The sequence below is a fragment of the Sesamum indicum genome, linkage group LG9 (genome assembly GCF_026168435.1).
Source record: "Sesamum indicum cultivar Baizhima isolate 11 linkage group LG9, ASM2616843v1, whole genome shotgun sequence".
NCBI lineage: Eukaryota > Viridiplantae > Streptophyta > Magnoliopsida > Lamiales > Pedaliaceae > Sesamum > Sesamum indicum.
The window spans coordinates 24,660,147-24,685,484 of NC_142665.1; the positions used below are offsets into that span (position 1 = coordinate 24,660,147).

The 25,338-nt window shown below is 34.8% G+C and overlaps 3 protein-coding genes across 3 annotated transcripts; all 3 read right to left on the reverse strand.

Moving 5' to 3' along the window:
• Positions 1 to 418: 418 nt before the first annotated feature.
• Positions 419 to 4,053, reverse strand: LOC105177272 (SPX domain-containing protein 4). The gene is made up of 3 exons (XM_011100353.3): positions 3,340 to 4,053; positions 1,147 to 1,312; positions 419 to 1,006 (listed from the first exon to the last, which is right to left on the reverse strand). Exons 1-3 carry the CDS (start codon positions 3,568 to 3,570, stop codon positions 597 to 599), a joined length of 807 nt encoding a protein of 268 aa, XP_011098655.1. The 5' UTR covers positions 3,571 to 4,053; the 3' UTR covers positions 419 to 596.
• A 1,023-nt stretch (positions 4,054 to 5,076) lies between these two features.
• On the reverse strand, positions 5,077 to 9,582 carry LOC105177271 (cystathionine gamma-synthase 1, chloroplastic). Its single transcript, XM_011100352.3, has 11 exons — positions 8,945 to 9,582; positions 8,325 to 8,428; positions 7,844 to 7,917; positions 7,571 to 7,739; positions 7,168 to 7,227; positions 6,868 to 7,071; positions 6,669 to 6,755; positions 6,440 to 6,547; positions 5,781 to 5,876; positions 5,569 to 5,687; positions 5,077 to 5,458 (listed from the first exon to the last, which is right to left on the reverse strand). The coding sequence occupies exons 1-11, from the start codon at positions 9,420 to 9,422 to the stop codon at positions 5,335 to 5,337; spliced, it is 1,623 nt and encodes a 540-aa protein (XP_011098654.2). The 5' UTR covers positions 9,423 to 9,582; the 3' UTR covers positions 5,077 to 5,334.
• Positions 9,583 to 17,390: 7,808 nt separating this feature from the next.
• LOC105177270 (transcription factor MYB16) lies at positions 17,391 to 19,878 on the reverse strand. The gene is made up of 4 exons (XM_011100350.3): positions 19,569 to 19,878; positions 19,349 to 19,478; positions 18,306 to 18,576; positions 17,391 to 18,196 (listed from the first exon to the last, which is right to left on the reverse strand). The coding sequence occupies exons 1-4, from the start codon at positions 19,699 to 19,701 to the stop codon at positions 17,576 to 17,578; spliced, it is 1,155 nt and encodes a 384-aa protein (XP_011098652.1). The 5' UTR covers positions 19,702 to 19,878; the 3' UTR covers positions 17,391 to 17,575.
• Between the last annotated feature and the right edge of the window lie 5,460 nt (positions 19,879 to 25,338).

The following is a 25,338-nucleotide window of genomic DNA, read 5'->3' on the forward strand; positions in this document are numbered from 1 at the left end:
AGTTGGGATTTGTATGTACGCGACGCGACAGAGTAGTTATAGCTGTCATCAAGAGCCAAGACCAAGAGGTCTAAACCTGGGAACTTGAGGTGAACAAGAATAGTTATGCAGTAAATGGTGGACAACTTATCAAGCCGCAAATTCAGATCAATTATATTTGTTTCTGGAAATCTAATAAGAATCCTATTTTTCCGTTTGGTAAAATAATTTTAAATTAGGGAAAGAAAATATATTTCATAAATGATGAATATGCATTAAAATTCGAAAATCTGTAACCTTAATATGTGGGTGGTATTTTTATTCCTTTATTTTGAGAATCTGCCAATAAAAATGTATAGACATATTGGCCTTGTGTATGGTCTTGCGAATTTGCCCTTGAGACCACGCAAGTCCACTCGCAATAGAAATAGAATCCAAATTTGTCAACAATGGTACATTATTGGCAGCTTATTGCGCACAGCATATTTATACATATTTGTAGAATTTGGCTGCGTAATATGCAAACAGTACAGTAAATTCGAGAGGAATGACCAATCACAAACACAAGAGGGTAAAAGTCTTGTTTGGCGGAACAGATATCTCTACCTCATGCGCAGTCACCAAGAGTGACGAGGTGAGTTTTCTGCAGTTACAGCCCCGGTGCCCTCATCATCTTCACTTCCAAAGATATATGACATGGATAAAGGATTATAGGTGGAACTCGGCTTTTTGAGGCCCTGTATGGCAGTTAATGCAGCAAGGGTGCTCTGGTATATAACTGCAGTTTCTTCACCGATCAAGGAAACATTTGATATATCAGCATGTTTTATCTTCCCTGTAACAGCAGTTGATTCTACAACCTCTGCTTTCGGTGGAAAGAGGATCTCGCGATTCGCCTCGCACTCATAAACTAATCTTGATAGAGGTTCAGTTATTAAGAAGGGCTGGTTAGAGGCAAGCAGAGAGAAAGGTAGACTCAACGACTCCCCAGTTCGTTTATCATATTTCTTCACAATCTTAACGAGACCTAAAGAGACATGCCAGCAACAACAGAACACACATAAGTACAAGAGAAGCTATACCTGTGATCGTAACTGAAGTTAAAAGAACCTTTTTAACAACCCATCTAAATAATACAGAAGAACGAAACAGGAAGCAGTTTCTCACCTGCAAAGTTAAGGGAGCTGTAGTTTTGGAGAAGAATCATCTCTCCGTGGATGGCAACAAACCCCTTACGTATATCCGTCATATCTTCACTAAATTCAGTCTCTGAGGTAAACACTCCATTGTAGTTTCCCCTCTCCTTCACTTGCTCAATTCTTCTCTTTAGTTTCTGAGACAAGAGCAGCGGACAATAATCAAAAACCATGTTGCTTACATAACTTTGTCATTGAATGATGCTTTAATATGATTAAGCATGTGACATACACAGAGTTCTTCCAACCTGCTTGATGGCTTCCATTACAACCAGAAAACAAAAGGAACACAACACCGAAAAGCTCTATGAGCAGAATCTGTATATTATCATAACAATACCAGAAATTTGGAATACAATGCTGGACTAGTGGATTAAGGTCCGTTAAGAAGCTCCAAGACTGAAATTATTTAAAATAGCTAAATGTTGTGGCTAGACTAGTTAATTATTTTCATTTATCTGTTTTCCTGGCAGAAGAGGGGAAGGGTGGGGAGTACTGCCTTCATAATATCAATAGCAGGAAATTACTGCTTAGTTCATCTATTATCTCCTCTATTGCATAGCATGTTCAGGAAAAAGAGGCATGTTCAGATTATAAGCTGAAGAGATGAATTGAAGGACCGAGGTCCAATATAACACACAGATATTCTACTTCCACTAGTTTCTGAAGAAATAATCCTAGGTCGCTCAAAGGACTCTAGAGTCAACGCGTCCGAATGGCATCAGGAGTACACATGCATTAAGCAATCTCTCAGGCCAATTAAACAATAATTTAAACAGAACCGAATATGCCACAGATATTCTTGATGTGTCGAGTTTTAGGCAAGATTATTTTCTAATTAAAAATTCCCAAAGTACATTGTACTGCGATGTGACGATCGAAGACCTAGCGTAATTAAATTGAATGCATCATAATTTTTTAACAGGTTCAACCTTTAGGTCTCTACAGTCATCTGCAACTCAACAGTTCCAAATGCAACTGCTGAAAATAAATTATCTATGTCAAACTTGAGGTAGCACAAATTTACCAACTTCATCTTTTTTACCACTCTCCCTCTGTATCTAAGGCTCCTTCAGAGTATCAATTTTTCGCCCACCTGAAGTGCTCAAGCTCATGAAACAGAGTATCCGTCAAGCTGAGGGTCTGTAGCTTTTCTGAAGTTGAAATTATTACATTCACAAGCTGGCAGCAAAAAAACACTTCCTGGTGGAACTAAAACAAACTTTCAGCTCCAATTTTTGCCCCTTTTTCGTTGGCATAGACATTAGCATATTCCCTAAAGAATCCATAAACAAATAACTATATTGGCACATCTGGAGCCCATTTATAGACATGTGTTGCAGTTACCAAATTCCAGTCAGGTCACATAAAGAAATCCCATGAAATTGGAATATACCCTTGGAGATTCTTTTAGACCTTCCAACTTCAAAGACTGATGCCCACTTACTTAAGTACTATAATTCATGTTTTTCACATCCACTACTCTGTCAACATAATGTTAAGAGGAAAGTAGACTCCAACAGAACTTTCCTCAGTCTTGTCTCATTCCAATAAATACCATCAATGCTAGTTAGCTTCTCATGCACCTACCATCACTTTCCTTTCCAAACATCATGAATCTAACTCAGACCTCCTAGTATGAAATTGCAATTAACATATCTGCACTTGAAACCAAATTCATCTTGCAGGTTCAATTCAACTTGATGAGTCAGAAAAGTTCGACGGTTTCTACGTTGAAAAGGGGAAGCTACCAGAGTTTCAGGAGTAAATTCTTAAATCCCGTCTCCCTACACCATATGCACACACTTCTTGGCCACCCAAAAACATATTACATAAATGAAATCCACAGCTTTTGTGCGTGTGTGTGTCTATAGGGGAAAAATGTAATTTCTTGATAAATATAAAAAGAACGGCCACTTTTTCTTTATATACAATGCTCAAGTTTCCAATGATGATGTGCTACCTCAATTTTCATTGTATTTAAGCGATAAACTCTTTGACTAAAACTCAATATGTTAATCCATCTTCAAATCAAGGCATTTCTCATAGCCTACACGGCAAAGTCGATAACTTTGATAAAACAACAAACCAGAAACCTGGAGAAACAATAATCAAATTAGACAGAGGAGAAGGAAGTAAAAAGAAAAAGGGGAGAAAGACGAACCTCGAAGCGGATGATCAACTCCTCCTCCTTCTCGACGTAGAAATCGTTGAACTTTTCAAGCTCCTCGTACAGAATGGTCAAAAACCATTGACGAAGCAAGGGCAAGGGCAAGGGCGGGGCAGGAGGAAGATTCTTGAGCAGCTTCTTCAAGGGCTTGTAGCACAAATACTTGTCCCTCCACTCCGGTATGGTTTTTGCTAAGTGCATATAAAATTCTTTGCCGAACTTCATATCTTCTCCGATCTTCAATTCCGATATTAATTTCGCTGTTTGTATGTGTTTGAAAAAAATAGGGGAATTAGGAAGGAATAAAAATTATAGAGAAAAGGTAAGAAGAAGAATTTGCTTTTGGAATCTAATCTAATCTTAAGATTGACTTTAAGAGATCATGTGGTACTGGTATGCTCATTCATTCATACACAAATATATTACACAGAGTGCTGGATATATATATATATATATATATATATATATACAAGAAAGAAAAACAGTGGTGGGGTGTGGGGAAGTAGTGGGATATTCCTGGGACATGGAGGATTGCTTTGCTGGAAGGGACGAAATCAAACAAAGAATTAGACAAAAAGAAGGCAAATAAATCCTAGGAATTGTAAAGAATATGCTTTTTGGATTTGAAGGGAGGGAATTTCTATCTATCTATCTATCTTCTATCTCAAAGTAAAAACCAAGTTGTAATACTTATTAATGGCTGAGTTTACTATTGTAATGACAGGTACACTAGTTTTTTATTTCAAGAAAACTGCCTGCACCGCAAATTGCAAATTGTAAATTGCAGGGAAAGGGACATACTAACAATCTTGTTATTAATCTTTTACAATGTGCTGGCGCTGGGTGGTAACTTTGTTGGCATAAGAGGAGGAACGCCAATACCCAAATTAAGCATTTCAAATGGAATGACTTGCTCACCTACCCACCCTACATGGACATGCAACTACGTAATACTTGTTTTTCCATATGAGACACCACTAAAGTACAAAAAGGCTTTTATTTGCTTGCTTGTGCTACTAATTTTTTTATTAACTAAATTTGATTGAATTAATGATTTCTTTTTTACAAAATTATATTTTGAAGGAATTATTAATTTGCAAGGGAAAGAGTTGAAATCACAGTTGGTTGAGTTTCGTTCTTGATCATGATGAAAACTAAATAATATATATACATATATATATGTGTGTATAATAGTTAGAGAAAGAAAGAGATTCTGGGCATATTCCAAGTCTAGATTCCAACAAGGAAATACAAAGAATGCGTGGAAGAATATCCTGCAGAAAATCATGGCAGTAGCGGGGTTTGTGATCCTTGCTTTTTTGATGCCGATGAAGGATTACGATACATTCAATGTGGTGTGGGTGTGTGGGTGTGCTCGTGGTGTCCACGTCCCCTCTTACCTTTCGGCTCCCTTTCTTTATATTTGCGTCACTTGCTTCTGTTTACCCCCCGCGCCCCCACCATACCTATGACCTATTCTCTCTCTTTCTTCTACTATCAATATAACTAGTTAGTTGTAGGTTGTGTCTGGAGCGGACACCCAAGGCCATGTATGTTGATACAAGTATTATTGTTTCATCATTTATCAGCTTTCAGTATGCCAGTTACTTGGTGGTAGTATTGTTATCATGTCTCAGTATATGCTAGTAATCGGTCAAGAAATAACAAGACAGTGTAACGATCTATGATCCAAGTAATGCTTCTGAGCAAGAACAATAAAAAGCAGTCGGCTGTAGAGCATGCATAGCTCACCTCTTATTAGATTTCAAATCCATTTCAATCAGACCCCTCAATCACAACAACAGCATGATAAGAACAAACAACCACCGCCATCCATTGATGGATCATTCATTTGATGATCCTCAATTCAAATAAGGCTTCATGCTCAACAGCAGTCAAACACCAAAACATCAACAGAATAATACTAATAGAAGGAAAAATAAATGCTAGAGAGAAAGATAACAAAACAATCAGCAGAAATTTAGACGCCTATATGGTCTCCAGTGCCTGAAGAATGTCAGCTTTCAAGTCCTCAAAGTCCTCCACTCCAAAGCTGAAGCGAACCAAATTGTCCAAGATGCCATACTTGGCCCTCTCCGACGGGGGAAGATCCCTGTTCCAAATCATAGAGATAGCATTGTCAAAATTGTGAACAAGATCTAGAATTAATAAAAATTTTACGCGTGCTTCAGGCTTAGTTATTGAAGTAAGTAGAGGACGCACCAATAAGACATTATAGCTGGTTGATCCACAATGCTTTCACAACCTCCAAAGGAAGGTGCAATGTACGGAATTCTCAGTGCATCAACAAATTTTGCGGTAGTCAGCAGGTCTCCATCAACCTATTTAAATTCCGTCACGACTGAAATTTTTGAGTAATTGCTTCATCCAGAAACAACCAGTAACAAGCTAGCTATAGCTTTACAAATACTGACCTCAAAACTAACTACGCCACCAAAACCATTCATTTGCTTCTTAGCAAGTTCATGTTCTGGGTGACTAGCCAGGCCTGGATAATACACACGCCTAATCTGCAATTCATGTCAGTCAAATATCAGTTGTTACAATTGTCCAGGAAAGGAAGACCTAAGAAAATAAGGAGCATCAAGGGCAAAATCTACTTATTCTATAACAACGTATGTCATTTCGATGCTAATCAGCCAATCTCCAGGTATAATGAGAATCAACTAGCTCAGGCACAGGCCACACTGGTCATACCATAGCAAAGTATTGTGGATATAAATATGGAAAATTACAAAGAGAAATATTTGTTGCAAACATAATAAAACAAGTCAACCATACATAATAAAACAAGTCAACCATAGCGTGTCATCACCAGCATGATAGGTTACGAGAAGCATAAGAGAGAATACAGCTACTGTCATAAAAATAATCAAAAGTGTGATCATCAGAAAAAATGATGCAAAGAAAAATTATTAATAGGAATCAGGAAGTGTCCTGCAAAATACAACTACAGGATACTGTGGTGAGGCTGGGACAAACAAATGAAGAAACATGATTTAGATAATAGCCAACGGGAAAGGTTTAAATTCACGTTTACAGATGTCAAATAAATTTTAAAGCCATCGAATACCTTGGGATGTGCCTCTAAAATCTCGACCATCCTTTGTGCTGTTGAGTTTTGTTGCTGTACACGAAGATGCAGCGTTTTCATGCCTCTGATGAGAAGATATGCAGCATTCTGACAAAAGAGGGCAAATTTTACCATGCTTACTTGTGATACAAACTCAAACTGCACTATCTGAAAAGTACTCAGACAGTGCAACAACAGTAAGACAGCATATCAAGACAAGACAACTTACAGGATTAAGAGCACCGCCCAGGATATGATGCAAGTTACGAACAGCAGAAATCAACTTCTCAGGTCCACTGATAGAGCCTGCAAGAACCTGAAAGACAAATGCATGGTTTAATATTTAGACATCTTATGCTAATAATAATGACGCCCCTGATGTGTATAAAGACTATATATAGAATCTGTATGGATCAAAACGAACATACATCATTGTGGCCCCCAATGAATTTAGTTGCAGAGTGTATAACAATATCAGCCCCAAGAGCTAGGGCCTTCTGGTTAAGAGGAGTTGCAAATGTCCCATCTATGCAAACCAAGGCTCCTTTTTCATGGCAAAGCTTGGACACTCGCTCAATGTCAACACATCTCAAGAAGGGATTCGTTGGAGACTCTGTGAAGAAAAGACTGACCTGCAAGGTCATATATGCTTTCATCAATAAGCTGCTAATGGGGAAAGCAAACGATAACCAAACAGAATGCACAAAGAGAATTAAATCAACACTCACATTGTTCTTCTCTAGAGCAGACTCCAGACCTCCAATATCAGCAGGATCAATGACAGTGGACTGCATTTTGTTTATCATGGAACAGAAAAACATCAGGTCAGTTAGGGCTCAGGTCGAAGTGTTCAGCGTGCATTGTGTACATATCAGTAAGCCTATCTATTCTCCATTGCCTTCTCTTTTATTTAACTAAAATCGCGTGTTTGTGTCATGGATAGTCATATGATGATGAAAACAATGATGCACCAATTATTTGTTACTATTCCTGAAACAAATTGAGTGACAATTTTTTCTTTTTTCTTCTTTTTTTTCTGAACTTCCTTTTCAACCAGCAAATTTATGATGAACTTCAATGATTTCCCTAGAGAAACCAAAGAACTCAAGTAATTGAGTAGGAAGATCATACAGTGATTCCCATTTTGGGAAGTATAGTCTCAATGAATATCCTAGTCTTCCTGTAGCAGTCAGTGGTAGTGACCAAATGCCCACCAGCAGGGACCAATGCCATCAACATGACAGTGCTAGCACACATTCCAGATGCCATCATAATTGTTGATTCAGCCCCTTCCAGTGCACTGCCGCGATTCAAGGAGACAGAATGTTGGCCACTTGTTATCTACTTGTGCATGCATGTCAAATATACAGTGAAAGATGAAATTAAATGGAGCATCACACTGACCTTATCTTGTCCTCTGCAACAACAGTAGTATAATTCCCGTACCGTCCATATTCGAAACTTGCACGTCTTTTTTCCTGCCAACAGAACAAGGAGGTGCTGATTTTTTTACATCCACCTCAATTTACAGTGAAACAAAGTGTTTCTAGGGGACTAGCAAAATCTAGTTTAGTTTAAACAAGGGGCCAAACAAGTTCCGTAGCAGATGTAAATGTGAAACAGATAAGCCTTTTATTGACAAGCCTTAGTTTTGACACAGACCAAGCTAGTTTTAAAGTTGAAAGCATTTCTTCTCAGCTAATTGCAACTCCCCCCAGATATGGAATAGATTTTGACCTACCATTTTGCATTCTACTAACTTATACTAGTTGAAAATAGATGAGGTTCACACCACCAGGGCGAATAACTTTGAAATTTCAAAAAGTTCTCACGCTCTTTCCCATCAACAAAGTGATGGTATTTATCATGCAATACCTGAACATACCTTAAAATCAATGAGATCGGCAGTTTTTTTGAAGAAATAAGCAGATGTATTAACTACTGGGGTAGTAATAGCATCAGTAACAATACCACGACCCAATCTTTCACCTGGCCAAATCAATGAAATCCGAAATACGTAAGAACAGAGAACCCCGCTCTTTAGCAAGTGCAATACTTAAATTGGTTTCAACAATGTGCAATTAGAAAGGATAATTTAAAAAATTAAAATCATTTCACTTGCTAGTAAAATAGCTAGTGACCAGTAGCCAGGCCAATTAAAATCATTCTTCCTAACTGGTTCAGATATAAGCTACATCAAAAGTTCATTAAATTAAAAAGATCACAAACTGTATACCTACGGTAATGAGGTGCATATTCTAATTGTAAATGTATAACATAAGTTTATACCTCTCTCTCAATCTATCAAAATTCTCTTATTTCAGACAACTGTAAAACTCTAATAGGATCATTCTCTCCTAAAAGATATATTTTAACTACATAAAACAAAATACAGGTCTACGAACTAAAATTCAGGAATTCATAGAGAACGGTATACCTAAAAATAACAGCAATATATCAGAATTTATTTGGGTTTCTAAGCTATTTTGATCACATGGTACGTACCAGCATGAATTGCAACGCTGCCATCCGAATTCAAAAAAGAAGCGTATTTGAAAGGAGGCAAACCCTCAAGCTGTACATTTTCACCATCCAAAGACGGATCCTCAGCCGCCGGGGGGACCACCTCTTGAAAACCGGTGTCAACCTCAACCGGCGCGACGGCGGCTGCAGCCGCATCGACGGCCTTAGCCGCCGGTGTGAAAGCGGATTCGCCTTGGTTGTTCGACCACGAAGCCGCCACCACCTGAGCGACACCAATGTTGCTGCAGTTTCTCCGAGCCTTGACGCTCAGCTGCCTGACGAAGTTGGGAGGAAATCTGAAAATAAGCGAAGACAAGGCATGCACCCCGGTGTAGCCGCGAAAAGTCGCCGATTTAGACTTCCCCGAGTATCCAACAAAAGGAATCTCCGGACGGGAGAAGTCGGCATCCGAACGGCACTCAAATGACGGAAATGCCTTGGCGAAGCTGGAGACGGCCATTAGGTTTAGGTTTGTGAATGAGGAGTAGAAATGAAGGATATTTTTTGTGAAATTTGTGAGATAGAAGAGAGTTCACAAATTCAGGTGACCACTGAACCCGCTCTCTCCTCTCTCTCTCTCTCTCTCTCTCTCAGCAAAGCAGCTTTGCGCTGGAGGAGTTGTCGTTTTATAGCGTTCCGTGAAAGACCCGCATAGATTCGTTTTCATTGATCAAGTGCATGTATTTAGCCTCAATCCGGGTTCACCCCCTCTTAACCCTCATTACTTCTGTCTCCACTTTTTAATCATATAATATATACACATGAAATTGCAATACCTATTTGGCATTTTTTTACCATTCACTATTTATAAAAAAATGATTGTCGAGTCACGAGTCATATCAAATCAATTGCAAACATTTATTACAATTTTATATAAGCATATATATATCAATGTTTTAAAAAAATTATAGGTATTCAAATTGTTTCTCCATCGAATTAAATGAACAAATTATAAGATACTTTGATTCACTTATCAAATAAAAAAGAAATGAAGTTATTAATAGAGAGATGGGGTGCAGTTGATTGATTACCTTTGTATTAGTAAAAGAAGAGAATATGCTGCTACCAAATGCCTTATCTTCAATCTTAGGGCCCCCCCATCCATGTATCTGTTAGTGGCAAATATGCAACATGCCAATTTGCAGATGCAAACTGTTTTTTTTTTAAATACTACATCAATTTAATTAATATATTAAAAATTATAATAGTTTACATATATTAAAACATTTATGCACACATTCGATGAAACTCTTGTTAATATCCGTAGGGCGTAATATTTAAAATATGGATGGAGGTGTGAATGAGGAACGTGGTCAAATGTTTTATTTTAGTGATATATTTATTATTGATGTGGGGGTGTTTGTTGAGAATCCGAAAGGCCAATCTTGTGGCATGGTCCCTACTCCGATGCTTTGATGATCAACTATTTCATACAATGATTGTGCTTCGTCTCTTGCTAAAATTACAACTCCTTTAGTTTCTCCGGACAGCTTATTATTTTCGTATTTTGCGTTTGGAAATTTGTTGAGCGGGTCGGACAAATCAGGATTTTTAGTGTATTCCGTTTTGGTATCAACCTGAAGTCCTAAGAGTGAGTGGGTTCAGACATTCAGTGGTGGCATTATGGGAGTGTTTGTAAAGAATTTTGTATTTTGAAAAGTGATTTTTGTAAAAAAAATAATAATAATACAATTAAAATTTGTGGAAGTGTAACTCTGATTATTGTTAAATTATTCAAAAACTCCAATTTCAATTTTAGATATATAATTTTAAAATTAAATTAAAAATAATAAAGTTGGATTAAAATTATTATAATAAGGGTAAAGTAGTCAAAGTAAAGTTGAATTTATTTACAAAAAAACTAAAGCAGCTAGAGTGCTTCTAACTTTTGATCTAAAAGCAATTTTCTCAATTACTTCAGAAGTAGAAGCTAGCATTACAAACACTTTAAAAGTGCTATTCTAAAGCGCTCGCAAACACTCTCTATATGTGTTATGTTGTGAGAGAGATTGCCTTTTTTTTTTTTACATTTAAACCCCTTTTAAAAATATTAAATTACACTTTCTCTAAAAAAAATATTTTGAAATTACACTTACATCCCATCGAAAATTTTGATTTACACATGACCCTATTTCTTTACGGTTTGAAGAAAAAATGATGGCGAAAACAAAGAATAATATATAAATTTTTAGTTTTGTCCATCATTTTTCATTCTTATGTATATTTTTATATTTATAAAATAATAAATATAATATATATATATATATATGGTGTGAAGTTAACATCAATATTTTTTTTCATAAGTACAAAATTATTAAATAAAGACGTTAAATGAGGGATAAAATTTAAAAATTATGCATATTTTTGCTAACATCAATAATTTTTGTTCAAATTTTAATAAAATAGGGACATATTTAAACAGTGAATTTCCAAACAGAAGTCTAAATGCAATTTCATTTTTTAGAAAGGAGTTTAAGTATAACAAACCTTTCTTTGTTTCTGATGCAAAATCTATACTTTTATATCATTGAAAAACACCCTTTTGGTGTCTTCAATTATTTGATATGTCAATTTATTTTAATTATTTTATTAACCTTCAGTTTTTTTTTCTTTCTCTCTCCTCAACTTCCCATTTTCTCTATTCTCAATTTCCACGTCCCTATTTTTTTTAAAAAAAAAAATTCACATTTCTTTTTCTTCTCTAATTTTTTTCAATAAATTCTTATAACTTTTTTTATATTTTTTTAGTATTTAATTAATATATATTTTTAAAAATTATAATAAATTTATAAAATCAATAGTTTATTATGTAGAGATATGAGTGATGATGAGTGGGCGAGATATAGTAGTAGTGATAATTGAAGTGCCTAACCCTGACCACTCACATCCCATCAATATGGTCCCCCCGCCCCCGCCCCCGCCCCCTTCAAAAATACACACACTGGCGCACTATTATTTTGTGGTGATTTGGTCACGAAATTTGTGCTGCTCCACCACACAAACTCAAAATTGCAACCATTTTGAAATTTGTCCATAAACATTTTGATATAATAATCGCATATATCCTCTTCACCACTAATAATGCCGCTTCAACTCCACACCATCTTTCTCATCATATTACTCTCAACCTCCAACTTAATCACAATATTTTTTATTTAAATCAGCTTAAAGTCGTGTTTCAACTCAAATTCTTTTATGACTACTTTTAAATTATTTATATGTCTAATTAAATTTAATTACAAATATATTAAATAATGTGATGAATCGTATTTTTTTTTATAAAAAAAAAAAAAGGATAAACCCAACGGTGCTGAAAAAGCCCAGCCCGTCACTAGTGGTAGGCTGGAAACTCCTCTGGATTCACAAAAGAAAAAGCCTGATCAGTGTAGATGGGCCTCTCTCTGAAAACTCAGAAAGCCCAGTCCAACAAGTCCCACAACACGAGGGCTTCAGTATAAAAAGAGGCACCTCTCGCTCTCACTTTATTGTTCCAATTCCGGATCATATTTTCCCTGATTTCACACTCCGCCGCCGCCGCCGGTGCTGCGCGGCCTCACCAACCTGCGCAGACTCAGACTCAGACTCAATCTTACATGTATGTATACGTATCATGTCGTGTGTAAGTAGATAATCATGCGTAGTTATTACGAGAAATGCACAGTACTGAGGCTCTGTGGAAATGAAAAATTTGCAGAAGCCTAATCTTAATGTGCAGAAAGTGAAGATGTCGGGATCCGCTTTGCAGCTTAAATCATATTTAAAAAAATATTTCTGCTGCCTGTAATGCCCGTATATTTTTTAATTTATTTTTCCTTTTTGTTGTTGGTATTCCGTGATGAGCTTCCACCATGTCTGCTCTCAACATCATTTTCTCTTTCAGAGAAGAAAAAAAAAAAAGGAAAAGGCGAAGGGTAAGATTTGGATTTGGATTTGAATCATGATTATGATTTAATTTTTAAAATCTTCAAGATTATTAGTAATTATTACCGATAGTCATGGGAAAGTAGGGCTGGCTTTTGCCGGCTGCTTCACGGTGGGGTGGAGAGAGAGAGTTGTAAGATCAATTCTCGGATTTGAAAATAAAATAAACAAATGATAAAAAATTGAAAATGGAATTTTTAAGGAAACATATTAATATTTACAAAAACAGTGTCGTTGTAATTTTGAATATGAATTTATTGTTCTTAAGAAGATCATAAATATTTAATTATTACTGTTGCAATAGTAATATGGAGGGATAAAATTCATTTTAGTTCCTGATATTTAACTTCAATTTTAAAATATATTTAACTTACTTCGAAATAGTCCTAACATAGGAATGTCACTTGTTGTAAGGATTCACTTAAAGTGAATTGAAAAGATGGGGGTTATTTTGAAATTAAAATAAAAATTCAGGGACTAAAATAAATTTTACCCTAATACGGAGATGTCAATGTCTCATGAAAGTTCATTTTGTGGGTACAAACAATTGATCATTTAGTGGGCAATTGAACGCTAGTTTGAGAATGGATGTACGAACGTACCATGCGTCTAATCCCTAGTTATCATTATTAGGGTATATAATTTGCATTTCACTTCCTTCAAATTTTACATTTTGCAATAAACCCCTTAAGAAACCTGAAATTGAATGTCAATAGACTTAATAACATACCTTTTGAATTACATAATTTAATTACGACGAGTTTCCTTGAAAATTATCATAATTATAATTACTCTTTTATTATTTAAAAAAATTATAAATATTCTTTATAATTAACGATTATCTAACAAATACCTTGTTATGATAGGGTGTATTTATTAGGAGCAAGGGCAACTGGGCAAGGCTTTATATTGAGGGCAGACTCAACCAACTTGGATTTGAGACAAAATTTGAACTAAGATGAGAACACAAATAGTACAAGTTAAATGATTCTTGGTAGACCTCGACAAACTTCAATAGTTTTGAACACAGCTAAAAGTTGGTTACAAACCAAATATTTGTTCATTTAAGCCTCTCTTGATATTAGGTCAAAATATATTGATTTCTAGTTTCGAATTTGAATCCAAGACCCTATCTTGCGACAAAAACAGTGATGGCAATTCAATCAATTATTTGTAAACTATTACTGGTGCACTTGAAAAATGGGGTACATGGATGGAACGTTTTCTTTTCTTTGGTGTTAGGGTAGAACTATAAACATAATTGTTCATTAAAATGAGAAATGAAAGACATCCAGATGTCATATGCATGTGATGTGAGATGGAGTAAATTAATAAATGATGATATGTTAGCATTGACTTTAAAATAACAACTGCTGCTACAACTCTCTCTCTCTCTCTCTCTCTCTGCTTACAACCAAAATTGTGGTTTACATTTCCCACTCCACTACTCTACTTCCCATACAGCCTGTCTTCATTTATGATCCTTTATTGCCAAACCACTCACTTCTCCCTCCCTATATCTATATCTATATCTTAATTTCCCAATTTATTTCAAAATTTAATAATGGGGTCAAATTGCAAATTAATTACTAGTACATTATATGATTGGAGATAGTGTAAAAATTTATTGAATTGTTTTTAAAATTTTATCATTTAAAAAATATCACTGGATGTCAGGCGAGTTCCATTACAAATAACGCTGAATTCAAATATCAACAAATATTTTAAATTAATTAAATATACGCCACGTTACTTGGGTTCAATTAAATTACAGTCTAAGAAAACAAATGGACTTTAAAAACACACCAAATCATACCCATAATTTAGTGGGAAAATATAAAACAAGGCATTGAATGCTATTTTTTTGGCAAGGAGAAAAAGATCCGATATTATGCAATGACGTGGGATCATGATACGCCAAAGATGTGATGTCAATATCAGTAAGATGAAGGGTAATATGGTAATCTTGTGAATCCTGAGATGACATGCATCAAGATTGCTACTCAGCATTGTATTGCTCACTTGCCCTGTTGCTTTCAACTACGTTGCTTGTAATTGTTCCCTTACAAACATCTCTTCAGTAATTGTTAACACTGGACGCGCACTGTAATTTGAATATAATGCGAGGACTATTAAGCAATTTATGGATTTTAAACAAATAAAATAATAAAATAAAAAAAAGTTACGTGTAATTAAAGGCAAGACTCAAATTATATATATATTTGTCTTCACAAATTCAATAATATTTCCTTATTTTCTTTCACTTTATGAGCCGCTCAACACATTAAAATAATGCTTTTCCACCCCCACCCCCACCCCCACCCCCCATAACTATTATTGAACATTAATGAACCAAGGCATATTCGATGTGTATTCATTGTTTCAAATGTTACTGGTGTTTATTTAATTAGAAGAAAATAAAATCAATAACTTACCAAAACTAAATATATTAACTTAATAGAATATTGATATAATATATAACTAATATATGTTACTGTCTAACTACACTAAATTTCAACGGAGGACGATATAATTATCTCAATATTCAAGAGTATCTGACTCAAATTAGACAAGCACACTTAAGATAAAATAAATATTAAAAAAATGTAATAAAAGCTTAATTTTAATGATCCATAAGATGTTAAGACTGCATGACTAATTAAAAATGATTGCATTAATTAGTTTACATGTGAACAATTAAACCTGGTATTAATCAGATTAATTAATTGAAGTGTGCATAATTAATTGACTCGAACACCATACACCTCAGTTAATGTTGAATTTAAAGCACAAAATATTTAGAAGTGTGTATATAATTAAAGTCGTGAATCTAAGATAAGCGATTAATGATTAAGACGTACAGTTTTAGTAAGGGTTTTGTTCTTAATATATATATATATATATATATATATATATATAGGGGGACGAATCTGTCTGATGTGAGACATTTATACATCGTTGTTTGGGGAGCTTTAGATTTAATTTAGGGTTCGGATGTACGTATCATAAGAATAAGAAGAATTTTATATAATTGAGGAAGTGTAGGATATTAATTAATTAGACATGATTTTTATTGGTCATTATTATTATTAGTAATCAAAGTTATTTGGTGGACCCTATTGCTAATTAATCATGAATTTAATTAACACATCACTTTCTTGAAGAAAAGAGTGTTGATCAAATGTCACAAAATTAATAAATTATGGGTATTTAATTCCGACCCCTTTGTTGCAATCTTTAAAATGCCACCCCCTAACATACGGGACATAAAATACAATCTAATCATCACGTAGATGGCTAGAAAAACTGATTGGATCGATGCCTAATCAGCAAATTAAACCCCAATTTAAAAAACTCTAATTTTGTCCACGTCAATAATTTCATAAGAATTATAAAACTCTAGTAATGGTGTTGTAATTGGAAAAATTATTGGATTATAAATTATAATTTACAAGGTGTGGAAGTAGAGTTTAGAAATATGAGCAACCCTCTAACATGCAAGAATAGTAATTGCAGTTTAGTAGGCGGTGGGTGAAATGGATGCATGCACAACACCCATCTAAACAAAACTATTACGTAAAAAGCATTTATCACTGCTTTTATTGTTTACAAGACTGCGACATGGAACGAGAAGCAATAAATTATGTCCCTCACAATTAATTCTTTCTCCATCATTTTCTTTTTTTTCTTACAGACAAACTGAGTAAATGTGTAGAGGACTTTTGTTCATTAATTAACTCTACACATTTTTTTGCACTATTTTGCTGATATTCATATGATCATGCTCTTCTCATACCAACCCTGCTTAATAATTATTAAGCTCATCCATCCTATTTTATGTATCTCTTGATCCTCAATATGATTACGACCGAATTTGGATAATTTTATTTTAATTTTTGTTTTAAATTCATACATTTTAGGTTATTTGAAAAAAAAGTTCGAAACTAACATCTTGAGGAAGCAAGGAGCTACCCGAGCCGAGCATTCCGAAGGCAGCCAAGGAATACAGTAAGGCTCGTACTGAGCTATACCCGAACAACACTATTTCACGAAGGGAAATAGAATAGCTGGTCTACTGATCGATCTTCCTTGAACTATGAGTTCTGAGCTAGATGGATGTTAGATGTAAGATGTATAAAAAAATTTATAAATTTGTCCTAATAGGCTCTATATGCGAGTCTATGACTACTTTTTATTTCCTAATTTTGATGTGGTTTACTATATTAACTCAGAAAAATTACCTAAAAGGCGACTTAATTTGATAGAAATTATTTTCTGAAGGAATGAAAAAATTAAATTATTAAGGTTAAATTTTTTTACATATATTAGTTTTGAATGATAATTTTAATAGAATATTAATAATGTTTTTCCATCAGGAAAAAAATATTAGTTTGAATTATATGTATATATATATATGTCAGGTGATCGATTTAATGATATATATATATATATAGGATCATTAATTTAGCATTAATTATATTATTGAGTGATTAGAAAAGAATTGGAATGATTATGGGAGAAAACGATATTAGAGAAAGAGTGATTACATTTGGAAGTAACTGAAGTGGAGCTAATTAAGTATGGAGAATGCAGATGAGAAGACTAAGGAGCTCCGATCCAACACAATCCCAAAGACGAAGAGGAAGAAGAACACTCTACACATTACATAGTTTATAACACGTCCATCCCTAATTAAAATATTGGCGAATCAGAGGGCGAAGAATTCACCAGATTCAGAATGCTGTTCCAATAATTCTTGTTATCTTCATAATAATCACTGCCGCCGCCGTTATCCGACTCTCCGCCGTCGTCCGAGAACCGACGGTCACCCGAGCAATTACTGAGCAAGAGGTCGGTAAACTTTTCGACGAAATTCCCACAGGGAACATGTTCGGTAGAGTTCCCTCTCATGGATTCCGGCTCCCACGCTGATGGGAAAGACGTCTCCTGCAATTCTGATGGGAATGGAGTCGAAATCCCAATCCCGTCTCTGTACTCCGTCAGATTCTTCCACTCTCCTTCGCTTTCGTCTTTCATGGTTCCGCCGCCGTCACATGTTCCAGATGAGTTTCTCACCAGCTCGACAAAAGCGGTGGAGCTCTCTCCTACTCCCGCGGCGGAGCTGAGCGTCGACGTCGGTGATTCCAGGTCGCCCCCGGTTCCAACCGCCGAAACACCCCCACTGGCACCAGCAGCTTCGTTTGCCTTTCCCCACACGACGCCATTCCACGCCTTCAGCACGTCGAGACATCGAGACGGCCCGGCTGGCTTCTGGACGGGGCTTGAAGTGGAGGCGAATTCTGAGCTCTGAGTCTATACAACGTTGGATTTTTTCAGATTGTTAAATTTAGACACAAGCGATTGAATAATTCACTTGCTTTATTATAAAATCTTAAATATAATAAACCGAATCGCACACCACCTGATAGGAAGTAGACGAGCCGGGTCGGAGTTTGGACTGCCTGACCAATCTGGCTTCGGCTTCGAGGCGAGCGCTTTCCCACTGAGCCATGTGGCTGAGATTAGCAGCGTTCTTGGACTGGCCATCACTGGCGACCAGGGTGTCATTTTTGGGCTTGTGGGTCACCGGGTCGATACCCATTTTGTCTAATCTTTTCTTGAGATGGGTGTTCCAGTAATTCTTGATCTCGTTGTCTGTTCTTTTGGGCAAATGAGTGGCTATGGCCGACCACCTACGACAACAGAGTCATAGAAACGACAACAGGTGAGGTGAGCGATCACTGATAAGAGCAAGAAGAAAACAAAATACCCTTGTTGCTATCCGTGTAGTAGTGTTCTGCCAGAAAACAACTCGTTTTTTCGTTGAGAAGACAGAAAAGAGCCAAACCAATCGACAATTACTAAACTCTTTTTCGCTGTCTTATGTAAAGAGACAACTTACAACAAATGACGTGTGGAATTGACATATCCAAAATGTGATGAATATAAGTTTAAGTTTTCCCATCTTTGTTCAACTGCAGATCGGATTCTGCCATTGAGTTAATGAAACAACTGTGCATGGAGAGGCGTGAATTAATGCCATCATCCAAACCCTGACACTGTTCGAATAAACCTTCTTATGGCGTGTATCAGAAAATACCACCGAGGAAGAGGAAAAGAAGAAACAGAAGAAGAAAAAGAAGAGAATTGAATGTTTGAAATTTTGAACTCAGACATGGATCCCAGCTATATCAACAATTCATCGCAAGATGTTGAGTTTTTTTTTTTTTTTATAATTATAGAAACTTTTGTCGCATTACTGCAAAAGTTTGGCATCCGTACTAAACAGCTGCAAACAAACGAGACAAGAGAAGTTACTCTTACTAAAGTAAGTAAGATTGAGCATCATGATACGAGCAACCTGTGCAGTGAAAACATTACTAGGATCTAAGGAGGAAAACCCGACAGTAAAAATACTGAAGACGCCAGCGGCAAATTCGAAGAAAAACTGCAAGTACATTTTACCTGTTTCCTAAAAGAGCATGGAGCTGAATGATAGTTTGCTCTTCTTGTAAACTGAACTTGCCTCTTTTGATATCAGGTCTCAAATAATTAGTCCACCTCAATCTGCAACTCTTCCCACATCTCTGAAGCCCTACACATCCCAAAACACAAGAACCTTAAATTATTTTGGAAACCAAACACTCGGACCAGGTTGCACATGAAAACTTGTAAGAAAATTAACCAGCTTTGGCGGGCAAGGCCCGCCAGCTTCCATGGCCATGTTCTTCAATATAAGCCAGGAGCTTCTGATCTTCTTCAGGCGTCCAGGGGCCTTTCTTCAACCCTACTTTATCGCAACATGGAGACCGACCCATTGGGGTAGACGAACGACGTTCAGTTCCCTTTGTTGTTGCCGAGTTACATATATGTCGGAGAGTATGAGAAATTACGTAGAGATAAAGAGTGAAGTGGAGTAGTAGTGAGCAGTAAATTATAAACAGAGAGATGAGGTTGGGTGGGTGTGGGTGTGTGTGTGTGTGTGTGTGGGAACTGGGAAAGAAAGGTCAGCGACAGAGATGGGATGATTGTATTTAATTTTGCTTTTTGATGATGAGAGGGTATGTGGAAATTTGCCCATCAAATTTTGCATTCTAAAGTTTATTTTATTTCTTTACATCATTTAATATAAATATATTATATTCATATAATATTTTTTAAAATAAATATACAATATTATTTTTATATTATATATATATTGAATAAAATAGAGAGATGGAACAATATTTCGCATTCAATTGGAAAAATTTGTGTGGCACAATAAAGTGCCCTTTACCTTCCTTTTAGCTTTAACACAAAAATTGAGGGAAATTTTTGCGCCGGCCTCATATGGTTTAAATAGCCTCCACGTAATTTAATGTACATCCTTTATAGTTATTATAAGTTTTATTAATTTTTTTTATTTTAAACTTTATCAAATTTTTATTTTATTAGATATATTTTATATGTAAACAAATTATGTTATCTATTTTATTAAAATCAAGAAACAAATTTGTACATATCTGGAGATTCTCGGACCACGGCATTTTACTTTTGTTTAGCCAATAAGATGTTTCCACACAACTTGTAACGTTTTACATTTTACCAAATATAATCGTATGAAATAACATGTTTAGCAATTAATGGATTGATATATATATATATATATATATATAATTGTATATTTGCATTGGTTACATACGAGGAATTCTAGTTCCCTGAGTTGAGTTATTAATTTGTTTATTTATATCAATTAATAAATCACATTATTGCTATATATATTTCTCATGTTATATTATAATTGATACATACAAGAGCTTGTACTTTAAAATTTAAATGTGAATAAGTCCATATATATATAATCTAGAAAAAGGAAAAAAATTGAAAAAGTTGCAACCCCAAATAAAGGGTCAAAACAAATAATTGCTAGGGTTGTGTCCAACTCCAATTAACATGCTCACAAAATAATAATTATTTTATATAACTATATATATATATATATAATATGGGCACAATAATTGACTGAAATAGCACATACGAATCTGTCAAAAACAGCGCATTTATGTATATTACTATTCACTTTATCAATAATCATAAAATAATTAAGATACTACGTACCACTATTTTTTTTTTTTTTCCTTTATCTCAGTACCCAACTTGAAATGACAATCAACGCTTATTAATTAATTCCAATGCCAATTTCTTCTTCTTCTTCCTTTTTTCTTAAGAGAAGATGAAATCGTACAGCGTCGGCTAGTCAACAAGATAGTCATGACGGATAAGGGTGATGACTACAAAATTTTATTTCATTTTTACGTGTAGCTTATGTTTGCGAATAGGTCAAGATATTTAGACATTTTTAATATTTAGGTCATATATATTGTAGATGGCTTTAATTATAGTAGATTATTGAGTTGGATGCTAGCGTACGGATTAGACATGAATATAGTACATAAATTTAATACGATATAAATATATATGTTGAGTCTTAAATATATGGGTTTAAATAAGAGGTGGACCAGTGAAGGGTCTTTGCCTAAAATTTCACACTCTTTATCATCAATTTCTGCTACTAAATGTCTTTAAGACGGATTCTATTTATGTCTAAGTATGCTATCATTATTTCAACTTAATTATCTAAACTAACATTTTTATATCTATATATATATTGGGGAAAATACAAAATAGTATAGGAAGATTAATTAAGATAAATTTTCTTACCAAAACTCCACTCTTCTTGAGTTGAGTACTATATTTAATTATGAGAAAATGGTATTCTTGGAAATCCCCCCAAGGTAGGATAAATAGGTATTTATCTTTTATAAGCCAATCAGCTGCTTGAAGTTCCAAGAATGTTGTTTACCTCCGAAATTACTGGGGTGGGGGCTCACATCCATTTTTGAAAAAATAGGTTATCAAGGAGGGATGTTACCTCCGAAATTACTGGGGGTGATGAATTTATGACATTCCCCGCAACTAAATTATCATAATATATTTATTATGTGATTGATTATTTTTTTTAAATTATATATCAAATACATAATAAATATATTATATTTATAATATAATTCATTAAAATTTAAATTAAATTAGAAAATGTGTATAGATAGAAATAGAAAAGGCAATGGATGGGGTAGAAAGTGGGAAAGGCAAAATAGGGGCCACAGGAAAGGGTTTGAAAGGCAATGGGAAGGACAAAAGGGGGCCTCCCGCCATAAAACCAATGTCAATGGTGGCAGGCCACCTTGCCCCAATGGTCCAACACTGTCTTAACTCCCCCTCTTAAATTACTCCAATCACTTCAACCCTTGTCAGACCATTCCTATTACTCCACGTCACCCACATTCATCATCATCATCATTTTTCATTTTTATATTTTTAACAATTTTTATTTCTTACTTCAACCCTTAACCTTTTGTTCTCTTTTGGGATGAAATTGTTTTTGAATTAAATTTTAAAGTAAGTAGTGACTTTTAAAGTTAAAAATGCTCTGTAAGAAAAATAAAACACTATAAAATTATTTATCTTTATATCATTCCTATTTTCTTTATTTTTGATAGGGACAAATTCTAAATAGTCATTTTAAGGTTGGTGTCTTCGACTTTAGCGTATCATCTTTGAATGATTCTTTTTTCAATAAGTAAATAATCTTGTAATAATTTTTAAATTGAAAAATAAATCTTGAAAAATTTCATACCGAATCAACTTAAAAATCAATCACATAACAACGATTATATTATTATATTTATAAAGAATGATAAATCATATGATAAACATATTTTATAAATTCGATCGTTTCGAGTGAAATTTTTCCACATACCATTTAACAATATTATACGTTTCTTTGTATGTGATGTAGTCGAGGTTTTTTTGATAAATGATAAAATCGAGATTTTACCACGACGGAATTGCACACCAGGTGAAATGCAATTTCCGCAAAATGTGTAATTTGCAAGAGAATGGGCTCTTGTCAATGAATAGTAACTTGGATTAAAAAATTAGTATTTTGGTATTTATGGGGTGTTGAAAATTATATGGTGTGGTGAGGTATATATGTTTAAGGTGTGCCTACTACATATCAAATTACTTTTTTATCCTTACAATTTAATATATTTTTTTATTAATGTACATCATACCGCCCCCCACTCTCGGATGGAATATGCCTACCCAGTGTAATATTTTGTCCGAGAGTAAACACTCCTCCTCTAGTGCACCTGCCGGTCTCGAGCTGAGCCAGCCGGCGGGGTGCTCCAGGTGGCGCACTCCAAGAGGAGTCCTTATCTCAATATGTATTCGAGATATTCAAACTCTATTTCAAAAATATAAATATATATTGGGTCACGAATTTACTAACCCGTCCAATATCCAACAGTTTGCATGACTGAGAAAAGGGAACAAAACATGCAGAAATTAAGAAAGAAAAAAAAAGGGTACTTGGTAATTGAAAAAAGAATCCGAAATAAGAAAAGTGAAGGGCAGTAGATATGTAATATGTTGCACTGCCATTGCCAAAACCTTGTAAAAAGATTCTATTCTGACACAACTATTAATGAATTCCATCTCCCACTTCATTTGTTTAAACTTCAGCAATGAGTTTGGGTGGAATTGAATGAGAGACGTCTGATTATTTCGACTTCTCAAACTCAAATTTCTCATCGAATATCTTTCTCCTATACACATAAATATATAAATAATACATTAATTAAATTAATTTTGTGAAAATTAGGTAGTGCATGTGAGCTAGTTTGAACAACCGACTCCATCACGGGAAAATTCTAATTTGAACATGGCTCGATCTAACCTGAATTAATTACATGTCAAGTACAATACACTTATTGTGTAATTGATGTACAATATAAAGTAAGTGATCAATCACATAACAAATACATCTGAAATGTGAATATATATATATATATATATAGATGAGAATTAAACAATTGTGGTAAAAGTAATTAGTTATATAAAAAGGAAGGGAAAAAGATACTGAAACGGAATGGAGTGTATTGAAATGGGAGGGGGTGATTCTTTGGGCCCCCATTTGCATTAAGTAGTTTGCATGTGGACTGCTGCTTCTAACATCATTGCCTCAAAACAAGATTTCATTACCCCTTTTTTCGTGTCTCTGTGTTAATGTCCAACATTAAAAGCCCTAACTTGTTTTTTGTAAAAGTTACTATGATAGTGACATAGATAATTAATACGTATAGGAGAATTGAGTTTCAAGAATTGTGCAAGGCCCATTATCATTGTTGGCTAATTGAGTCTCTGGCCCAAAATAGGACTTGCTTACCAAGAATTATATATATACATGTTTACGAATATGGGTGAGTTCCTCTGCCAACAAACATCGTCACATTTAGCCAAATTCGGGTTCCTGACGATGGTTTATTCATTATTCCTTCCACAACTCTCTGTCTTTTCCTTGGAATTTGATGATCAAAACATCCTGCTCTTTTTTGAGTTGTACCTTATACACCACGCAACTCAAACATCATACTATCCAAGAAATCATAATAATAATGCACATATATGTTATGTACTCAACGTCAAAAACATTGACGAGGTGTAAGCCCATTTTTTGGCTATATTTGGTTTTTCATCTATGATTTTTGCTTTATTTGATGTTTGTCATTTTATAAACTACTGCTTAATTATTGGTATTATTTTAAATATGATTATTAATCAAGACGCCAAACTTTATAATTAAATTATTTGATACATAAACGTACAAAAAAAAATAAAGAAAATGATTTTCTATTGTTTCATTTTTATGATATAAGATGCATAAAGTTAGCTACATATTATCCGTAGTTTAATTATTTAAACAACAGGCATTTGGTGTAATTAACAACAAAAATTCTGTTCGTTTTACGTGAAGTATTGTTCATTTTACGAAAGAACATTCAGACATTATAGGTATGGTGTAAATAGTTTATTTGTAATCAATTAGAGATGATAGTTTAGTCATAACATAACATTAATGTTGGAGCTTAATTTCAAACAATTGGACACATACACTTTTAATTGGTGTGGAAGCATGTGAAAAACGCGCTTTAGCATCAACATTTAAATAGAAATTGAGTGTAAACAGTAAAGTTTTGGCCGCGACATGTTTCCAAGTTCAGCCATTATTGGTGAAGTTGGGCTGGGACCATTTGGCGCATATGGATCCATAGATATGGGCTCGGGGGCGAAAAATGATACATATGAAGAAACGAACAAAAGCGGGTAAGGTACAGTAGGGGCCCCGCCTGCGCGTGCCACTGTACGAGGTTGTTTTGCCTCATTCATGCCTTCTCATATATTTCTTTCTTATTATGTGCAAAATTCTTGTTATTTCTCGCCACAATTTTCCATGCACACGTATTGTTGTAAGATTTTGGATTTATTTATCTTTCATCACTTGTTGATGAAGTTCACTTTTATAATGTTATTATATTTGAAATTTGGAGTACGATGTGATCGGTGTGTCGTTA

What these genes read in the sequence shown, in the direction of transcription:
- LOC105177272 (XM_011100353.3), bottom strand. Translation starts at nt 3,570, where the DNA reads ATGAAGTTCGGCAAAGAATTTTATATGCACTTAGCAAAAACCATACCG. An exon ending in AGTTGATCATCCGCTTCGAG is followed by an intron (nt 1,313 to 3,339) that starts GTTCGTCTTTCT and finishes CTCTTGTCTCAG; the next exon opens with AAACTAAAGAGAAGAATTGA. An exon ending in CAGCTCCCTTAACTTTGCAG is followed by an intron (nt 1,007 to 1,146) that starts GTGAGAAACTGC and finishes ATGTCTCTTTAG; the next exon opens with GTCTCGTTAAGATTGTGAAG.
- LOC105177271 (XM_011100352.3), bottom strand. Translation starts at nt 9,422, where the DNA reads ATGGCCGTCTCCAGCTTCGCCAAGGCATTTCCGTCATTTGAGTGCCGT. An exon ending in TCATTGGGGGCCACAATGAT is followed by an intron (nt 6,756 to 6,867) that starts GTATGTTCGTTT and finishes TTTGTCTTTCAG; the next exon opens with GTTCTTGCAGGCTCTATCAG. An exon ending in CCAGCTATAATGTCTTATTG is followed by an intron (nt 5,459 to 5,568) that starts GTGCGTCCTCTA and finishes GATTTGGAACAG; the next exon opens with GGATCTTCCCCCGTCGGAGA.
- LOC105177270 (XM_011100350.3), bottom strand. Translation starts at nt 19,701, where the DNA reads ATGGGTCGGTCTCCATGTTGCGATAAAGTAGGGTTGAAGAAAGGCCCC. An exon ending in GGCCTTGCCCGCCAAAGCTG is followed by an intron (nt 19,479 to 19,568) that starts GTTAATTTTCTT and finishes TGGGATGTGTAG; the next exon opens with GGCTTCAGAGATGTGGGAAG. An exon ending in GCTCGTCTACTTCCTATCAG is followed by an intron (nt 18,197 to 18,305) that starts GTGGTGTGCGAT and finishes AACGTTGTATAG; the next exon opens with ACTCAGAGCTCAGAATTCGC.